Source organism: Vidua chalybeata, chromosome 4, assembly GCF_026979565.1.
Source record: "Vidua chalybeata isolate OUT-0048 chromosome 4, bVidCha1 merged haplotype, whole genome shotgun sequence".
Lineage (NCBI taxonomy): Eukaryota > Metazoa > Chordata > Aves > Passeriformes > Viduidae > Vidua > Vidua chalybeata.
The window spans coordinates 72,199,472-72,218,858 of NC_071533.1; the positions used below are offsets into that span (position 1 = coordinate 72,199,472).

The 19,387-nt window shown below is 58.6% G+C and overlaps 2 protein-coding genes and 1 long non-coding RNA gene across 4 annotated transcripts in view; 1 reads left to right on the forward strand and 2 right to left on the reverse strand.

Annotated features, from left to right (window-relative positions):
* Window positions 1-767, reverse strand: part of EXOC6B (exocyst complex component 6B) — a 332,472-nt gene extending 331,705 nt beyond the window's left edge. For both annotated transcript variants that reach the window (XM_053941959.1, XM_053941958.1), the window contains exon 1: window positions 597-767. In XM_053941959.1, the coding sequence (XP_053797934.1) occupies window positions 597-709 (113 nt within the window). In that variant the 5' untranslated portion in view covers window positions 710-767. The remainder of the gene's footprint in view (window positions 1-596) is intronic.
* Window positions 768-1,830: 1,063 nt separating this feature from the next.
* On the reverse strand, window positions 1,831-3,889 carry LOC128787523 (uncharacterized). Its single transcript, XR_008430728.1, has 2 exons — window positions 2,351-3,889; window positions 1,831-2,088 (listed from the first exon to the last, which is right to left on the reverse strand). It is a non-coding gene; the product is annotated as an uncharacterized LOC128787523 (long non-coding RNA).
* A 10,334-nt stretch (window positions 3,890-14,223) lies between these two features.
* SPR (sepiapterin reductase) lies at window positions 14,224-17,646 on the forward strand. The gene is made up of 3 exons (XM_053941844.1): window positions 14,224-14,758; window positions 15,591-15,881; window positions 16,551-17,646. Exons 1-3 carry the CDS (start codon window positions 14,257-14,259, stop codon window positions 16,739-16,741), a joined length of 984 nt encoding a protein of 327 aa, XP_053797819.1. The 5' UTR covers window positions 14,224-14,256; the 3' UTR covers window positions 16,742-17,646.
* Window positions 17,647-19,387: the final 1,741 nt, after the last annotated feature.

The window sequence follows — 19,387 nt, forward strand, 5'->3', positions numbered from 1 at the left end:
CTCCCGGCCGCCTGCGAAGTTCTGCGGAGAACTTCGGCGGCACCTGAAGGATGGAGGGGAAGGGCGGGGGGGGCTCTGTGCAGGGAGGGGTTCTCGCAGCACCGCAGGGCAGCGGTGCTGCCTCGGGGCAGCCGGACAGGACAGGGCACGGGTGTGGATCGCTGTCCCGAAACAACGGCATCTCCTCAGGAATCGGGCGATTCCTCAGCTCTCAGCTCGCCACCTGGGCACCGGCGCCGCCCCAAAAACCCGCAGCGAAACCCCGAGCGAGCGGCGGCTCCGCAGGGACGGCAAGGACGTGACGGAGCAGGGAAGGGGCGAACGCCGCGGCCGGAGCCGGGCAGGGGCTGCACGGGAGAACAAAAGGAGCCCGGGCAGCCCGAGGGGTCCGCGCCGGCCCCGCGGGGCCACCGCCGGCGGCCAGCCGGTGACAGAGGCTGACAAAGGGCACGGGCGGCGTCCGCAGGGCAGCTCCGGCACAGCCCTGCCTGCCGACACCCCCCGCATCCCGAGCGCCGCAGTTCTGAGGCACGGGCCGCCCGGTGCCCGCCGCGGTCCCCCCGCGGTCCCCTCGCGGCTCCGGGCGGGGCACGCACCTGAGCGTGGGGCCGATGCAGGCCGTGTCCGTGCTCTCGATCTCGCGCAGGATCCGCTCGTGCTCCGCCGCCGTCTCCAGGCTCTCCGGCTCCGCCATCTTCGGCCGCTCCATGGGGCCGCTCCGCCCGGCCCGGCCCGGCCCGGCCCGGCAGCGGCACCGCCGGGGCTGCTCGGCCCCGCTCCGCCGCGCGCGCGGCACCGCGGGACATGTAGTGCGGGGCGGGGAGGGGGGAGCGGGCCGCGCGGCACCCTGGGAGATGTAGTCCGGCAGGGGGCCGGGCCTGCGCGGCCGCTCCGCCCAGAGAGGGAGGGACGGAGCGGGGCGGCCCCCGGGAGTGGGGGGCTGAGCGGGGCTGGTGTCGGTGTGGTACTCCTGAAGGGGACACAGCCCCGTGTCCTCCCCTGAGAGGACACAGCCCCATGGCTTGGACACCTCCGTGAATGACACAGCCCCATGGCACTGCCTCGTGTGATGCCCCATGGCTTGGACACCTCCCTGGGGGACACAGCCCGTGTCCTCCCCTGAGAGGACAGAGCCCCATGGCTTGGACACCTCCCTGGGGGACACAGCCCCATGGCTTGCCCCGTGTTGTACCCAGGAGAGGACACAGCCCCATGGCACTGCCTCGTGTGATGCCCCATGGCTTGGACACCTCCTTGGGGGACACAGCCCCGTGTCCTCCCCTGAGAGGACAGAGCCCCATGGCTTGGACAGCTCTGTGAATGACACAGCCCCGTGGCACTGCCTCGTGTGATGCCTCATGCCTTGGACACCTCCTTGGGGGACACAGCCCCGTGTCCTCCCCTGAAAGGATAGAGCCCCATGGCTTGGACACTTCCATGAATGACACAATTCCATGGCAGTCCCCGTGTTGTACCCAGGAGAGGACACAGCCCCATGGCACTGCCTCCTGTGATGCCCCATGCCTTGGACACCTCCTTAGGGGACACAGGCCCGTGTCCTCCCCTGAGAGGACAGAGCCCCATGCCTTGGACACCCCCTAAGGGGACACAGCCCCGTGGCACAGTCCCCGTGTCCTCCCCCATGACAGGACACAGCCCCACGGCAGTGACACCCTTGTGACATCCCAGCACACCCATCCTGTGTCCCTGCCCCGAGCAGAGGCAGCCCCTGCTCCTCCGGCCCCATCCCGTCCCTCAGCCCCATAAACGATGAAAAAAGGTGACTGCGGTCCCGAAGTGCATGGAAAACGCCGCTGTGAAAAGCCGGTGTCCATAAAGGAGACAGAGGAGTCCCGCAGCTTTATTCGGATAAAGGGAGAGGTCACCAGGCACAGCCCGCGGGGTTTTCTCTCTCGAGGTTTCGGGGGGCACGGCCGGGCTCCCTTTTATCCCAAACTCTTCCTTTCCCCGTTGCTGAGGAAGGTGCAGCCTTCCCCAGCCGCCTGCTCCCTATCCCCCCTCGAACCTGGCATTTTACCCCAACGTTCGCGCAGCCCCGTCTGTTTCAGGAGCCAGCATGTCCGGACTCTGCGACAAACCCTTGAAATTAACTCCAAAGCTTGAAATTAACCCCGGAGTTCAGGAGCTCTGTTTCGGGAGTCTGTCCGGGCTCTGTGACAAACCCTTATTAATTTCAAATTAACTTATTTAACCCTATTATTTAACCCTTATTAATTTCAAACCCTTATTAATTTCAAGCTTTGAAATTAACTCCAAAGTTTGAAATTAACCCCGGAGTTCAGGAGCTCCCACTTGTCTGTTTCGGGAGTGTCCGGGCTCTGTGACAAACCTGCTGCCCAAGGTCGCTAGGGACATTAAGCCCCATCTCAAAGCCGCTCCCAGCCATGGTGTCCCCCCGGAATTGTTTGCCAGGACATGAGCACACCTCTTCCCCGGCAGAGGGAAGCTCCTTCCCGCAGACACCGCTCCGCCCTTCAGCTGGCTCCTGCCGGCTGCGGTGCATCCCCGTGAGCTGCGGGAGCCAAGGACACGGCGGATCTTCCTCCAGAAACAGCGGCAGGATGTCCTGCAGGAACGCCCCTGGGTGCCAAGGTCTCCTGGCTGCAGCTGGTTGTTCCTGTTATCAGTTTTTTTTGGGAAAACAGCGCCGGAATGTCCCGTTCCCACCACACCTTATCAGGTGCTGTCCTTGCACGGGAATGCCACAGCAGGATGGAGAGCAGGAATCCCGGACTGTGACGCCGCCGAGGTGTGATTGTGACACCACCTGCCTTTGCTTGTGTTGTTTCACCTTCGGAGACAGAAATCAAACTCTCCAGTTGTGTGAGCACACCCGGGCCTCCCTCAGCGCTGCTTGTGCAGGTGGAACGCTGCTGGTTTCAATAACGTGCAGTCGTGGAATGGGAGGGCTTGGAAGGGACCCCAACGATCATCTGGCTCCAACCTGCCTGCCAAGGGCAGGGACAGCTCCACTGTCACTTAATGGAATGAAAGGGGATAAAAGAAGTCCCCGGAATGAGGCTCCGGGACTGGAACGACACAGGCGGAGCGAGGAGAGCCTGGTGAAAGCTCAGAGTCATTAAGGTTGGAAAAGACCTTTAGGAACACGGAGTCCAAGCATTCCCCAGCCCTGCCACCACTCACTGTGTCCCCAAGTGCCACATCCACAAGGCTTTGAAATCCCTCTGGGGATGGGGACTCCACCCCTGCCCTTCCCATGAGGAATTTTCCCAGTGCCCACCCCGAGGCTCCCCCGAGGCCATTCCCTCTCCTCCTGTCCCTGTTCCCTGTTCCCAGCCCGACCCCCCGGCTGTCCCCTCCTGGCAGGAGCTGTGCAGAGCCACAAGGTCCCCCCTGAGCCTCCTTTGCTCCAGGCTCAGCCCCTTCCCAGCTCCCTCAGGAATTCTCCAGCTCCTTCCCAGCTCCCTCAGGAACTCTCCAGCTCTTTCCCAGCTCCCTCAGGAAGTCTCCAGCCCCTTCCCAGCTCCCTCAGCCGCTCCTCAGCACACTGGTGCTCCCTCAGTTCACGTGGAGCTCACCAACTCTCCCCACCACGGTGTCACTTTGGATGTGACACCAGGGAGGAAATGTGCCCTCTGCCAGTGTCCCCACCTCTGGTGATGCAGAAGCTTTCCTAGAGCCAAGAATCGAAGAGATACATCAGCAGTGGAAAGAATGGGGGTGTAAATCACAGGGTGGATCCTGATCTGGGGCTGGATCGGGAACTGTTCCCAAGGAAGCGCTGCAGAGCCTTGACAGCTCCACTGGGGACTCCGCAGGCAGCACAGGGACAATCCCAGGGAAGGAGGGCTGGAGCTCCCAGCAGTGTCCCTGGCAGCACGGGGACACTGGGAAGGAGAGCTGGAGCTCCCAGCAGTGTCCCTGGCAGCACGGGGACACTGGGAAGGAGAGCTGGAGCTCCCAGCAGTGTCCCTGGCAGCACGGGGACACTGGGAAGGAGAGCTGGAGCTCCCAGCAGTGTCCCTGGCAGCACGGGGACACTGGGAAGGAGAGCTGGAGCTCCCAGCAGTGTCCCTGGCAGCACGGGGACAGTCCCAGGGAAGGAGGGCTGGAGCTCCCAGCAGTGTCCCTGGCAGCACGGGGACACTGGGAAGGAGAGCTGGAGCTCCCAGCAGTGTCCCTGGCAGCACGGGGACAGTCCCAGGGAAGGAGGGCTGGAGCTCCCAGCAGTGTCCCTGGCAGCACGGGGACAATCCCAGGGAAGGAGGGCTGGAGCTCCCAGCAGTGTCCCTGGCAGTGCAGGGACAGTCCCAGGGAAGGAGAGCTGGAGCTCCCAGCAGTGTCCCTGGCAGCACGGGGACAGTCCCAGGGAAGGAGGGCTGGAGCTCCCAGCAGTGTCCCTGGCAGCACGGGGACAATCCCTGCAGGAATTCCCCCTGCGAGGAGCAGCCCAGCGGTGACAGAACCGCTCTGGAGCTCAGCCCTGGCGGGAGCTGCCCGCGGCCAAGGGAATCCATGCCATGGAATTCCCATGGGAACTCAATCCCAGCGGCTCCGCGGTGACATCTGGGGGATTGTTATCAATGACTGTTATCAGTGAAACGAGCGCGGTTTGTGCTGCAGGCAGCGGATCGTTCAGCTTTAAACAAACAGCCGGGAGGGAGCGGTGGTGACGATCCGCGATGGGTTTAATCACAGGATGGGACCCACCAGGACCAGGTCCAGCCCCAAGGGCTCGCCCCGTGTTCTCTCAAATGAGGATCTCAGGAACTGGATCTGCTGCGAGGGGGCTGCTCAGCCCAGGAGATTGTGGTACAAAGGTCTTGAGCACAATTTAAATTCACAGAGGTGGGAATTTAAAATCACTGAATGGTTTAGGTTTGGAAGACCTAAAATCCCACCCAGTGCCACCCCTGCCATGGCAGGGACACCTCCCACTGTCCCAGGCTGCTCCAAGCCCCAGTGTCCAACCTGGCCTTGGGCACTGCCAGGGATCCAGGGGCAGCCACAGCTGCTCTGGGAATTCCAGCCCAGCCCCTCCCCACCCTCCCAGCCAGGAATTCCGTGCCAAGGTCCCACCTAAATCTCTCCTCTTTTAGCTTAAAACCATTTCCCTTGTCCTACCACTATCTGCCTGTATAAAAAGTTGCTCTCTCTGTTTTTTATAGCGCTGGAATGCTGCAGTAAGTTTTTCCTGGATCCTTCTCCTCTCCAGGTGAACATCCCCATCTTTCCCAGCCTGGCTCCAGGGCAGAGGTGTTCTGATGTTCAGATGTTTTGTTCTAACCCTCAAAACATCTTTGGGTTCCTCCTCTGGCCTGGTTTCAGCAGCTCCATGTCCCCCCCAGGGCTGGGGCAGCTGTGCAGGTGGGCTCTCACCTGGGCAGGCCAGAGGGACAGAATCCCCTCCCTCAACCCCTGGTGCTGCTGAGGATGAGCCCAGGATGGGATTAGCAAGGAACAGAAATCAAATGGTCCCCAAAACCAAAGCCCAAAGGGAACCCCATCCATCTGCTCCTCCCTGATGTGGTGTGGCCACCAACAGCCAGCCCTGCTGGCCACAACGTCACCCCGGGCCACCAGCCCTGCTGGCCACAGCGTCACCCGGAGCCACCAGCCCTGCTGGCCACAACGTCACCCCCGGCCACCAGCCCTGCTGGCCACAGCGTCACCCCGAGCCACCAGCCCTGCTGGCCACAGCGTCACCCCGAGCCACCAGCCCTGCTGGCCACAGCGTCACCCCGGGCCACCAGCCCTGCTGGCCACAGCGCCATCTCGAGCCACCAGCCCTGCTGGCCACAGCGTCACCCCGAGCCACCAGCCCTGCTGGCCACAGCACCACCCCGGGCCACCAACCCTACTGGCCACAGCGTCACCCCGGGCCACCAGCCCTGCTGGCCACAGCGTCACCCGGAGCCACCAGCCCTGCTGGCCACAGCGTCACCCGGAGCCACCAGCCCTGCTGGCCACAGCGTCACCCGGAGCCACCAGCCCTGCTGGCCACAGCGTCACCCGGAGCCACCAGCCCTGCTGGCCACAGCGTCACCCGGAGCCACCAGCCCTGCTGGCCACAGCGTCACCCGGAGCCACCAGCCCTGCTGGCCACAGCGTCACCCCAGCCCCATGTCCGGCTGATTCCCCACCACCACCTCCAGCTCTGCTCAGGATAAAATGTTCCATTCTGTAAGAAAAGCTCCACTCTTTGTCCCCAGGCTCCAGCATTTGTCACCTTCACATGAATATGCATTGCTGGCGGCTGCCTGGGATTTGTCCTCATTATTTGCTGCCACACAAACTTTGTCCCGTTTCAGAGCCTGTCCACAAGAAGTTGATTTATTTATTTCTTCTCCCCAGTCACTGCCATAACCGTGCTGAATGGGTATTGTTGGAATTTATTAATCAAATCATCGGGCAAGGCCAACACGGGTGTAGCAAAGATGGCTCATAATCCTAAAAAATGGCTCATAATCCTAAAAAATGAGATTGGCTTTGCCTGACAGAGTCTATTGGCCTTAAACCCGCCTGGCTGCCATTAACCCTTCTACGTTCTCTTAATTTCCTCCTAATGAAGCTCCATATAATTGGGTTTTATGGAGCTGACAACAGCCTGGTAATGCTTTAAAATCTCCCTCTTTTCATTACTGACCTCGTGGTGTTTTCCAGGCCTCCAGAACTTCCCTAGTGGGCCAAAACTTCCTAACAAAATCAATGTGATGGCTCGGAGAGCTGGAGAAGCCTCGTGTGCAAGTTCCTTTCTGGTTCAACAATCAGCCTCTGTCCATGACTTCCCAAAGCCAGGAGCAGCTGTCTCGAATCCCTGGAGCAACGCAATTATCAGAATTTATTTCCTTTTTTTTTCGTCTTTAACTGCACAACCTCTTGCTTGTTGTGTTTATTTGGGGGTTTCTTTTTGTGCTGTGGTTTAGTCAACTCCTGCAACATCTCCTGCCTTTTCCCCTTCTCCCTGCAGGATTTTCCAGGTGGCTCCGTGCTCTCCTCCCCTCCATCCAGCAGTGACAGGCGGGCACGAGGCCAAGCCAGGCTTAAATCTGCTCTCTCCAGTGCCATTCAGGAAAACATTTCCCAGTGGAATCGCGGGTTTAGCCACAAACCCGGGAATTAACAGTGCAAAGAAAGGCTCAAACAAGGCCAGACGGTGTTCACCTGGAAAACCCCTCCTGCAGGGACACTCAGGGAATCTCCTTCTGGGATGTGGGCTGGAGCCCTGGAGCTGCTTCCCGGCTCCTCTCCTCCATCCCCAGCTCCTCCTGCTCTCCCTGCTGCCCTCGCCAGCCCCCAGCTCCCAGCCAGGCTGGGCACGCCCCGGGCTCGCTTTCCCTCCCTCCCGGAGCATGTGGAAGAAGAGGTTTCACAGCCACTTCCGTGAGCCAGAGAGGAGTTTGATAGGAGGATCAAACCCCTGAAAGAATTTCCTACCAAGGTCATTGACAGAAACCCAGAAAGAAGGAAGGACAAATAAGAGAAACCTGCAGCTGCCTATTACAACGAGCACTTTGTTTGTCTTTCCTGACCAATGAGTAAAGTGTAAACTTACGAGCTTTGTAAGAATGTATAAAGAGCATGCATGCTAGAATAAAAACAGCTGGAAGCCTTCTGAAAATGGAGCGCGCTGCTTTGTATCGGCTTTGTCACAACTACGACGGGAGCAGGCAGACCCCGCGACGCCAGGCGCGGTGACAGCCCCGGCACCGCTCCCGTTTGCTCTGGGGGAGCAGCGATTCCCCGGATTCCCTCTGCAGGGCTGACCTTCAGCACCCTGCGGGCAATCCCAGGGAATGGAACACATCCCTGCTCCCGCAGAGCCGCCCGCGGCTCGTCCCTCCCTGCCTCCCTCCGCCGCACTCCGCCCAGCGCTGCCCATGGACCGCGATCCCGCCCCGGCCTGCGGGAATCCCGCGGCTTGGCCGCCCTTTGCCGGGGGAAGGGAAGGGAAGGGGAAGGGGAAAGGAGAAAGGAGAAGGAGAAGGAGAAGGAGAAGGAGAAGGAGAAGGAGAAGGAGAAGGAGAAGGAGAAGGAGAAGGAGAAGGAGAAGGAGAAGGAGAAGGAGAAGGAGAAGGAGAAGGAGAAGGGGAAGGGGAAGGGGAAGGGGAAGGGGAAGGGGAAGGGGAAGGGGAAGGGGAAGGCAAGGAAAGGAAAGGACCCGCGTGGCACCCGCAGCAGCCAGGCCGGAATTCCAGAGTGGGATTCACGGGGATTCCACCCCGCAGGTGCCCTCGCCCCTGCGCTTTGTTGGCCTCACGTGCATTCATCCATATAACCAGAAAATATTCCAGTCTTCCAAATATTCCACTCTTCCACAAGGTATTTCTGCAGGATAAACCCCCATTTTCCAGCCACAGCACAGTGGTTAAAATCCTGCTCTGTGTTACATTTAAGGACTGAAATCAATTTTTAACCCTAACATTTTTGTAGGAAATCAAATCCCTCCTTGGGACACACCTGGATGCTCCGAATGACACCTTCTGTTTCCTCGTGGATTTTATTCCACTTTTTCATCTGGCTGCAGGAAATTATTATCTGGGCAGACTGAAGATGGATTTCAGCCATGGAGTTCTGGCTTCAACCTTCACAGAATTCACAGAACTCACAGAACTCACAGAACTCACAGAATTCACAGAACTCACAGAACTCACAGAATTCACAGAACTCACAGAACTCACAGAATTCACAGAACTCACAGAATTCACAGAACTCACAGAACTCACAGAACTCACAGAATTCACAGAATTCACAGAACTCACAGAACTCACAGAATTCACAGAACTCACAGAATTCACAGAATTTGCAGAATTCACAGAACTCACAGAACTCACAGAATTCACAGAACTCACAGAATTCACAGAACTCACAGAATTCACAGAATTTGCAGAATTCACAGAACTCACAGAACTCACAGAATTCACAGAACTCACAGAATTCACAGAACTCACAGAACTCACAGAACTCACAGAACTCACAGAACTCACAGAATTCACAGAATTCACAGAACTCACAGAATTCACAGAACTCACAGAACTCACAGAACTCACAGAACTCGCAGAATTCACAGAATTCACAGAATTCACAGAACTCACAGAACTCACAGAATTCACAGAATTCACAGAATTCACAGAACTCACAGAACTCACAGAACTCACAGAACTCACAGAACTCGCAGAATTCACAGAATGACGAGGTTGGAAGAATCAAGATCAACGTGTCCAACCCATGCCCTGACACCTTGACTGAAACCAACCCTTGTGAAGGATTTTCCAAATCTGAGTTTCTGCTTTCATTAAATGCAGCTCGGGGATCTCTGGTGGAAATTTGGGCTGAAGATCTTTTGCCAAGCTGTGCTGGGGTGTCGCCCTGGTTATCAAGAGTTTTCTAAAGCCTTCTGAGTTTACATTTTTGTAGAGAGCTTTCCCACACAACTTTCTGTAAATATCCTCTTGTTTTGCATTCTTTCATAGAGGCGGAGAAATTTGATGTACAGGTAGTTTGTCCAGTGTCGTTGGAGAGGTGGCACGTTCACCCTCCAATCCACTGGCACCTTTTGAGAACTATAAAAGGTTGGAGTCAGAGGAAATAAATGAGTCTCTTCATCGTGACCAAGGCTGTGCTGCGTCGTTTTTGCTTGTGTCACCTGGTGACACTGGGGTCTCTAAATGCTCCCAAATCCCACAGGAATGGCTTAGCTCCATCGAGGCAGGATCTGAAGACCTCAGAGGTGAAATCCCACCCGAGGGCTGTTCCGTCTGGGAATTCTGTGCTTGGGCTGCAGGATGGCAAAGGAGGGGCCACAGTTTATGAGGAGGGAGATCCCCCCTCTCACCCCGAAATGAGAGATTTCCTCCCTGCAGGCTCCTCCTCTCAGCACAGCTGCAGGAGTGGGGATCCTGTTGTGCTTCCCAGCCCAGCCCGTTCTCCATCCTGCCACAAATCCAGCGGGATTCAGCGGGAGGCAGGATGGCCCGAGCCGGGCTGTCCTCGGGAGGTGCCACAATGAGCTCTGGGGACAGACACCGGGGGTCCCACAGCTGGGGTGGCCTTGGGGCAACGCAGCCAACAGGGAGCTCAGGAGAGAGGCAACAGCCACCCTTCCTGCAGCGCTGGGAGCCACGGCCACGGTGACAAGTGACAGGGACGCCTCGGGAGCCATGGCAATGGTGACAAGTGACAGGGCCACCTCGGGAGCCACGGCCACGGTGACAAGTGACAGGGACGCCTCGGGAGCCACGGCCACGGTGACAAGTGACAGGGCCACCTCGGGAGCCACGGCCACGGTGACAAGTGACAGGGACGCCTCGGGAGCCATGGCAATGGTGACAGCAGCCAGGGCCACCTTGGGAGTCACAGCAATGGTGACAAGTGACAGGGCCACCTCGGGAGCCACGGCCACGGTGACAAGTGACAGGGCCACCTCGGGAGCCACGGCAATGGTGACAAGTGACAGGGCCACCTTGGGAGACATGGCAATGGTGACAGCATCCAGGGCCACCTCAGGTGGCTGCCAGCCCTGTCCTGCTGCAGGGACAGAAACCCCCGGGGCTCCTCCTGAAAGCTTCCGGTGCCAGTCCTGTGCCCCAGGAATTCAGAGGGTCCTCTCCAAGGGGCCCTGGCAGTGCCACAGGGCAGTGTCACAGCAGGGCAGTGTCACAGCAGGGCAGTGTCACAGGGCAGTGTCACAGGGCAGTGTCACAGGGCAGTGCCCTAGGGCAGTTTCACAGGGCAGTGCCACAGGGCAGTGCCACAGGGCAGTGTCACAGGGCAGTGTCACAGCAGGGCAGTGCCACAGGGCAGTGCCACAGGGCAGTGTCACAGGGCAGTGTCACAGGGCAGTGTCACAGGGCACTGTCACAGGGCAGTGTCACAGGGCAGTGTCACAGAGCAGTGTCACAGGGCAGTGCCACAGGGCAGTGTCACAGCAGGGCAGTGCCACAGGGCAGTGTCACAGGGCAGTGTCACAGGGCAGTGTCACAGCAGGGCAGTGTCACAGCAGGGCAGTGTCACAGCAGGGCAGTGCCACAGGGCAGTGTCACAGGGCAGTGTCACAGCAGGGCAGTGCCACAGGGCAGTGTCACAGGGCAGTGTCACAGGGCAGTGTCACAGCAGGGCAGTGTCACAGCAGGGCAGTGCCACAGGGCAGTGTCACAGGGCAGTGTCACAGAGCAGTGTCACAGCAGGGCAGTGTCACAGGGCAGTGTCACAGCAGGGCAGTGTCACAGGGCAGTGTCACAGGGCAGTGTCACAGGGCAGTGTCACAGCAGGGCAGTGTCACAGCAGGGCAGTGTCACAGGGCAGTGTCACAGAGCAGTGTCACAGGGCAGTGTCACAGCAGGGCAGTGCCACAGGGCAGTGTCACAGGGCAGTGCCACAGGGCAGTGCCACAGGGCACTGTCACAGGGCACTGTCACAGGGCACTGTCACAGGGCAGTGTCACAGCAGGGCAGTGCCACAGGGCAGTGCCACAGGGCACTGTCACAGGGCACTGTCACAGGGCAGTGTCACAGCAGGGCAGTGCCACAGGGCAGTGCCACAGGGCACTGTCACAGGGCACTGTCACAGGGCAGTGTCACAGCAGGGCAGTGTCACAGGGCAGTGTCACAGAGCAGTGTCACAGGGCAGTGTCACAGGGCAGTGTCACAGAGCAGTGTCACAGCAGGGCAGTGTCACAGGGCACTGTCACAGGGCAGTGTCACAGCAGGGCAGTGCCACAGGGCAGTGCCACAGGGCACTGTCACAGGGCACTGTCACAGGGCAGTGTCACAGCAGGGCAGTGCTCTGGGGTGGGCTTTCCCTCTGGAAGGAGCTGCCCTCACATCACTCTGGAGTTTCGATGTCACTGACACAACCAAACCCTGGAAGAAGTTTCCCGGGGCAGGGCTGGAGTCCCCACCCCTGGAGGGCTTTGGAAGCCCTGCGGATGTGGCCCTTGGGGACAGGGGCAGCGGTGGCCTGGGCACTGCTGGGATGGCTGGATTCCGTGATCCCAGAGATCTTTTCCAGCCCTGAGGGTTCTGTGATCCCCTGACACCAGCGCTGCTCCTCCCAGCCACAGCCCGAGCACGGATGGAAGAGTTCTGGGGATTTCCTGCTATTCCCTGTGCGGATCCAGCTCCATCTGCCCCGCACTGTCCCAGCAGCAGAGAATTCCCTGCCCTCTGTCCCTGTCACCAGCAGGGCCGGGCAGGCACAGCAGATCCCTGCCATGGCTTGGAGTCCCCCCAGCGCCGGCTGGGAGGGATGCACAGCAACTTCGGGAATTTCAGACACTCACCTTCCCTGGGAGGGTGGGGAGGCGCTGGAATGGGATTCCCAGAGCAGCTGTGCCTGCCCCTGGATCCCTGGAAGCGTCCCAGGCCAGGCTGGACTGGGCTTGGAGCAGCCTGGGATAGCAGAAGGTGTCCCTGCCCTGGGATGAGATGATCTTTACGATCCCTTCCAACCCAAACTGTTCTGGGATTCCATGATAATTTCTCTGGTCTCCAGCTCCAGCTCTGGGCTCGTTTGGTCACCAGTTCCCTCCCACTGATTTTTAATTATTTTTTAAAAATTTACATTTAGCAGGAGCAACTTTTAGCAGCTAAAAATGAAATCCTTCCCAAGCCCTCCCTCTCCTGCTTTGAACCACAGAATGGTTTGGGTCGGAAGCCACCTTAAAGCCCATCCCATTCCCAGCTCCCACCGTGGGCAGGAACACATTCCAAAGGTGAATCCAGATCCCTGGGAACGCCTGCAGGGATCAGGAATCTCCTGATGGAAGAACTGGGCTGCTGCAGGGACACTCCAGGCTGGGAAGCAGGGCAGCAATCCTGATGGATGCAGGGGACTGGAGCTGCCAAAGGGGGAAGGGGGGAACTGGCAGTGACTGAAGCAAGTTCTGCCATCAGGAAGAGACTTGTGAAAAAAAAAAAAAAAATACACATTTGCTGTCTTATTTTTCTGCTGATGATCTTAATTTCGCCGAATGTGTAAGATTCGCTTTAGCAAAACAAATAAGCGCTCTTGGGTTTTTGCCACGCCATGAATTTTTAATGCTTTATTAAAGTGCTGCAGGGTTCCAGCCCAGCCTGTGGCTGCTTAATTGAGTGCAATCCCACTCCATTACCTGCCTGGAACCATCTGGCCCGGCACTGAACAGCTGGGAATCCAAGCCCTGCTGCCAGCTCCTGCCATACAAACCAGGTATTCCTTGGGAAAAGCCTCCCTCAGAGCTGTTTGCACCGTCAGGCACGGAGGTGTTTCTTTTTGGAAAGGATTTTAGGGCTTTTTCTGAGCAGAGAGGCCTTTTACTCCCTAGTGAAGTACCAGGGCTGGGTGCCAAAAGTGGGGATGGCAGAGGGAAAAGGGCAGGGAAGGCTCTGGTGCCCTGCAGGAGAGGCAGGGGGGACAAGGCTGGGCAGGCACAATAAAAGGGAAAAATATAAATATATATTTTAAAAAGCATACATTTTGATTATTTGGAAAATATCTCTGGGCAGGCACAATAAAAGGGGAAAAATAAATATAAATATATATTTTAAAAAGCATAAATTTTGATTATTTGGAAAATATCTCTGGGCAGGCACAATAAAAGGGGAAAAATATAAATATATATATTTAAAAAGCATTAAAATTTTGGTTAAAAATGTTTGGAAAATATCTCTGGGCAGGCACAATAAAAGGGGAAAAATTAAAAATAAATGTGTATTTTAAAAAGCATTAAAATTTTGATGAAAATATTTGGAAAATACCTCTGGGCAGGCACAATAAAAGGGAAAAATTAAATATAAATATATATTTTTAAAAGCATAAATTTTGATTAAAATATTTGGAAAATATGTTGAAAAGTGCATCGACAAAACGTAACGGGAGGGAAAGGCCAAAGGCGGCCGCGCTGCGGGCAGGCGAGGCCCGGCGCTCCAGGGACGCAGCCACATTACCAGACCCGGTGCCGTTCGCGCTCGTTGCTGGTTCCGATGCCGGTTCCGGTGCCGGTCCCGTTGCTGTTCCCGGTCCCAGGCCCGTTCCCGGTCCCGTTCCTGCTCCTTTTCCCGGTGCCGCTCCCGTTCCCGCCCCGCCGCTCCCTCACGGGAGCCTCAGCCCCTCACAGCGGCCGCAAGGGGGCGCCCCGCCCCGACCACGCCCCCCAGAGCGCGCAGCGGGCCGACCAATCAGAGCCGGCGGCGCTGCCCGCGCGCTCCGAGCGGCCATTCACAAAGCGGCGGGGGCGTGAATGGGGCGGGTCACGTGGGCAGGCGCGTTCCCACGCCCCCTCCGCTGCGTTCCGGGATGGAGCGGGCACCGGGAGCGGCACCGGGAGCGGGAGCGGCACCGGGACCGGGAGCGGCACCGGGAGCGGCACCAGGAGCGAGGGAGGCACCGGGAGCGGCACCGGGACCGGGAGCGGCACCGGCACCAGGAGCGGGAGAGGCACCGGCACCGGGAGCGGGGCGCTGGGCCGCCACCGCCTGCGTGGTGACCGGCGCTTCCCGCGGCTTCGGCCGCAGCCTGTCGCGGCTGCTGGCGCCGCAGCTCGGGCCCGGCTCGGTGCTGCTGCTGCTGGCGCGCTCCGCGGCGGCGCTGGCCGAGCTGGCGGCCGAGCTGCGCTCCGGGGCCACCGGGAGCGACGCCGGGAGTGAGCCCGGCAGCGGCTCCGGCGGCAGCGAGCTGCGGGTGCAATGCGTGGCCGCTGACCTGGGCTGCGAGGAGGGGCTGCGGAGGGCGGGCGCTGCCCTGCGGGAGCTGCTGCAGGACGCGTCCTTCGGCCGCCTGCTCCTGGTCAACAACGCCGGTACGACACGGATGTCCCCTCCTGTCCCCTCCTGTTCCCTCCCCGAGCCGCTGCCCTCCGCCCCCGGGGCCAACCGGGTCAGCCCCGCGCGGTTCCGGCTGAGCCGGGGCTCGCTCCGGGCTTGGGGTGCCAGCAAATAACCCAAAAGAGAAAAGGAGCTGCGGGGGTTCCAGCCTGTGCCGGCGTGGGTTTTTTAAAGGAATTAATTGGGGAGGGGGTCCCTGGCAGTGCTTTGCTGCTCCCAGGGTTCTGCTGTGCCATAGGAAGAGCTGGTTGCCCTCCTGCGCCTTCTCATCCCCTTGCTCCCCAAATCCAAACCTTCAGACAAACTTCCAGCCCCACCTTGTGGGTGCTTCCTTGTGCCTTCAGTGCCTTGGGTGCCCTTTTACCCGTTGTGGCTGTAAACCACGCGTGGGTTCCAGGATTCTGGACCTGCAGGAGGGCCCGTGGTGGCCCCTGGGGACATTGTGCTCCAAGCGTTGGCAGAGGGGTGGCAGGGCAGGTCCCTGTCCCCTGTCACTGCCGGGTCAGCGTGACCCGAAATGGGCTGGGCTGGGCTCCTCAGGCTGCTGTGGGACCCGGCAGGGGCTGGATCTCAAAGCTCTGGAAGTGTTGGGTGTGGAACGTGGCAGCCAGAGGGATCTGCTGTGGGGTTGATCCCATCTGCAACAACTCATTTTTCCATCTTTCTGGAAGTGTCCCGGGCCAGGCTGGACACTGGGGCTTGGAGCACCCTGGGGCAGTGGAAGGTGCCCCTTCCATGGCAGGGTGCTGACAGGACGTTCTTTAAGATCCCACCCACCCCAAACCATTCCACATTTGCCATTCCCAGGCTCGCTGGGAGACATCTCCAAATCCTTCCTGGACCTCACCGACCTGGAGGAGATCAACACCTACTTCTCCTTCAACATCAGCTCGGCACTCTGCCTGACCTCCACGGCCCTGAGGGCCTTTGGGGCACGGCCTGGCTGCCACAGGACCGTGGTGAACATCTCCTCCCTGTGTGCCCTGGAGCCCTTCCCGAGCTGGGCTCTCTACTGCTCCGGGAAGGCTGCCCGGGATATGATGTTCCACGTGCTGGCGCTGGAAGAGCCCGGAGTCCGCGTGCTCAGCTACGCCCCGGGTGAGGAGAGCAGCTCCCTGCTGCTTGTCCACCTTCTCCTGCCTTTGGGGATGGGCATTCCTGCAGCCCAGCCCTGCTCCTGCCCCTGCAGCCCCCAAGCAGCAGAAGTGGGAGGCCGGTTCCTCGTGCTGGATGAGGCAGCTGGACTCAAAGGCCATCTCCCAGCCAGCTTTTCCATCAGGATCATGGAATTCCAGCATGGGTTGAGGGGGAAAGGGACTTGAAAACCCATCCCATCCCATCCCATCCCATCCCATCCCATCCCATCCCATCCCATCCCATCCCACCCCCAGCCATGGCAGGGACACCTCCCACTGTCCAGCCTGGCCTTGGGCACTGCCAGGGATCCAGGGGCAGCCACAGCAAATCTGGGAATTCCAGCCCAGCCCCTCCCCACCCTCCCAGCCAGCAATTCCTTGCCAAGATCCCAGCCCAATCTCCCCTTTTCCAGTGGGAGCCATTCCCTGGCTCCTGTCCCTCTGTCCCTTGTCCCCAGTCCCTCTCCAGCTCTCCTGGAGCCCCTCCAGGGACTCTGAGCATTCCCTGGATTTTTCCCTTCTCCAGGGGAACATTCCCAGCTCTCCCAGCCTGGCTCCAGAGCAGAGGGGAAAACAAGGATTTTCCTTTCTCCTGAAGTGATTTTTGTGGTGATTTTGTCCTTTTCCCCAGGGCCTCTGGACACGGACATGCAGCTCCAGGCGCGGACCAGGACTGGAGACGCTGGGATGCGCCAGCACTTCCAGAGGCTGCAGGAGCAGGGGCAGCTCATCGACAGCTCCGTGTCAGCCCAGAAGCTGCTCCGGCTCCTGCAGGAGGATTCCTTTCCCTCCGGAGCACACGTGGATTTCTTTGACATCTGAGCTCCTCCACCTTTGCCTCCTTGCTTTGCTTCCAGCTCAGCCTTTTCCTGGTGCCTCCTGCAGGACCGTGTTCGAAGCCTGGGATTTGGGAAGATTTTAAAACACTCTGTGTGCCTTATAAACAGCCCTGGTGCCCTCTGGGGCTGGGCAGCAGCTCCTGCTGCTGAGCCCTCGCTGGCAGGGCTGGAATCCCTCTGCTCCCAGGGATTTGGGAGCAAAGGTCCCCACGGAATGGCCCTGGAAGGTTCAAATTCAGGAATTTGTGGGAGCCAAGGGCTGCCTGGCACACGGGGGCTCTGCCAGCCCCGCAGAAGCCACAGCAGGGCTGGGGCTGTGTCCCCTCTGCCCCACGGGAGCCCTTCTGGCCCTGGGGTGGTGATGTCCCCGCAGAGCCCGGCTCTGTCCCCTGCTCACCGGGGCTCCCGCTCCTCCTGCGGGGCCGGGCCGCTCTGAATTCCGCATTAAGGCACAGCAGAGCCTCTCCCGGTGCTTTTCCCACCAGCAGCCGCCAGGAGAGGGAGCTGGCCTTGGAGGAGTTGGGAATTTTGGGAGCCCGGCTGGGGTCAGCAGCTCTCAGAAACCTGAGCAAAGACACAGCCCTGAGTTCCTGCCCTGCTCCCCTTGCAGGTTTTGGGTCCAAACCTTCCTTTGGGGCTTCAGCCCCTTCCTTTTAATTATTTGTGGGGTTTTTTTTGGTCATTTTCCCATCAGATTCCAGCAGGCACAGACACACAGAGGCTTTTCCTCTGGAGAGCTGGTGCAGAAAAGTTGTTTTGAAGCCCAGTGTGCCCTGGAAATGCCCAGTGCCCCTCTGTGCCCCCTCCACCCCAACCCTGCAGCTCAGATTTTGTCCCCCTGGCTCTCCAATCATGAAAATTCTAAAATCATTAAAATCATGAAGCGTGTCTGCTCTGGGGTTTCTGCTGTGTCTTTGAGGGTGGGTGAATTCCTGCCAGGGAGGGAGGGAGGGGGATCCTGGCTTAAGCACTGCCTTCACCCAGCAAGGCACCAGAATTCCCTCCTGGAGCCATGTCCTCCCCTCTCTGAGCCCTTTCATTAATTCTGTGTTCATCTAACCCTGCCAAGCTCCCAGACCCCTCCTGCCCAGCCAGCCCTGCTGCCTGCTTTCAGCTTTCCTCCCTGCCTGGGACACTCATTAGCAAAAATCCCTCTGCAGCTCCCAACCCTGGCATTGGGAATGTTCTGGGATTTGGTTCCTGCTGGGGTTGGTGGGGCTGGGAAGCCTCCCTGGGCTGGCTGCTGCTAAAATATCCCCCCCTCTCCTCACCTGCATCCGTGGGGGTTTTTCCATCCCCTCTTGGGCAGGGATGTTCTTTTGGGATCTGGCTCTCTGCATCAAATAACCTCAGAGCTTCCCGAGGCCCCATCTCTTCCTGCCCTCTGGGCATTCCCTGGCTCCTGTCCCTTGTCCCCAGTCCCTCTCCAGCTCTCCTGGAGCCCCTCCAGGCCCTGCAAGGGGCTCTGAGCTCTGCCTGGAGCCTTCCCTTCTCCAGGGGAACATTCCCAGCTCTCCCATTTTTAGGGGTTTCATCCCCTCAATGTCCCCATTTCACTGTGCAGCTCTTTGGTGTTGGGATCTCTCTGTGACCCCAGGGATGAGCTGGCTTTGGGATTCCCACTCCAGGAGCAGAGCTCTGCCCGGGGAGAAATGACAGAGCTGCTTTTGGACATCCCCTGGCTGTCACCATTGCTGGGCACCAGCATCCTCCAGAAACCTGCATCCCTCTGGGTACCAACATCCCCAAACATCCCTCTGGGCACCAACATCCCCAAACATCCCTCTGGGTACCAACATCCCCAAACATCCCTCTGGGCACCAACATCCCCAAACATCCCTCTGGGTACCAACATCCCCTGGCTGTCAACATCCCCTGGGTGTTGGAATCCTGAGGATTCCAGACTTTCTGTGCTGACCCCCAGGAGAGCTCTGCATTGACCTGGGGCTGTGGAGAAGCTTCCAGACTGGAATGGCGGAACTGGGATTGTGGGGTGGAGTTTGGATAGAAGAGTGTGATGTCACAGGCTGGGAAACTCAGAGTTTAAGGGTTTAGAATGTAGTAATAAAACAAGATGGAGGTTTTAGGGCAGAGGCTGGTCCTTCTCCTTCTCCTTCTCCTTCTCCTTCTCCTCCTCCTTCTCCTTCTCCATGGGTTTGGGTGGTTTTGTGTAATTGGATAAAAAAGCCCACACTGAGGGCACGGGTGTTTGGTTATTGGGTTAAAAGTGAAAATAATCGAGGTGTCATTTGTTAATTGGAGAGTTTATCCTTAAAGGCCTTGCAGAGAGAGAGATGGGGCTGCATTTTTAGTTTGTTGGAGTGCAGCAGAACCCAGGGTTTGTGAGAGTGTGACAGAGATAAGCACTGATAAACACCTGAGTCCGAACACGAAATAGCATCTCGTGATTTAATCCCGACCCGGGCAGAAAGAAATTAAGACTCCCCACAACATCCACGAAGTACCAGCATCCCCTGGGTACAAATATCCATCAGTACCACCACTCCAAGGTGCCAGCAGCCCCTGGGTAGCAGCATCCTCCAGGTACCTGCATCCCCCTGGGTACCAACATCCCCCCATGGACCAGCATCTTTGGCTACCAAAATCCCCTGGGTACCAAAATCCCCCG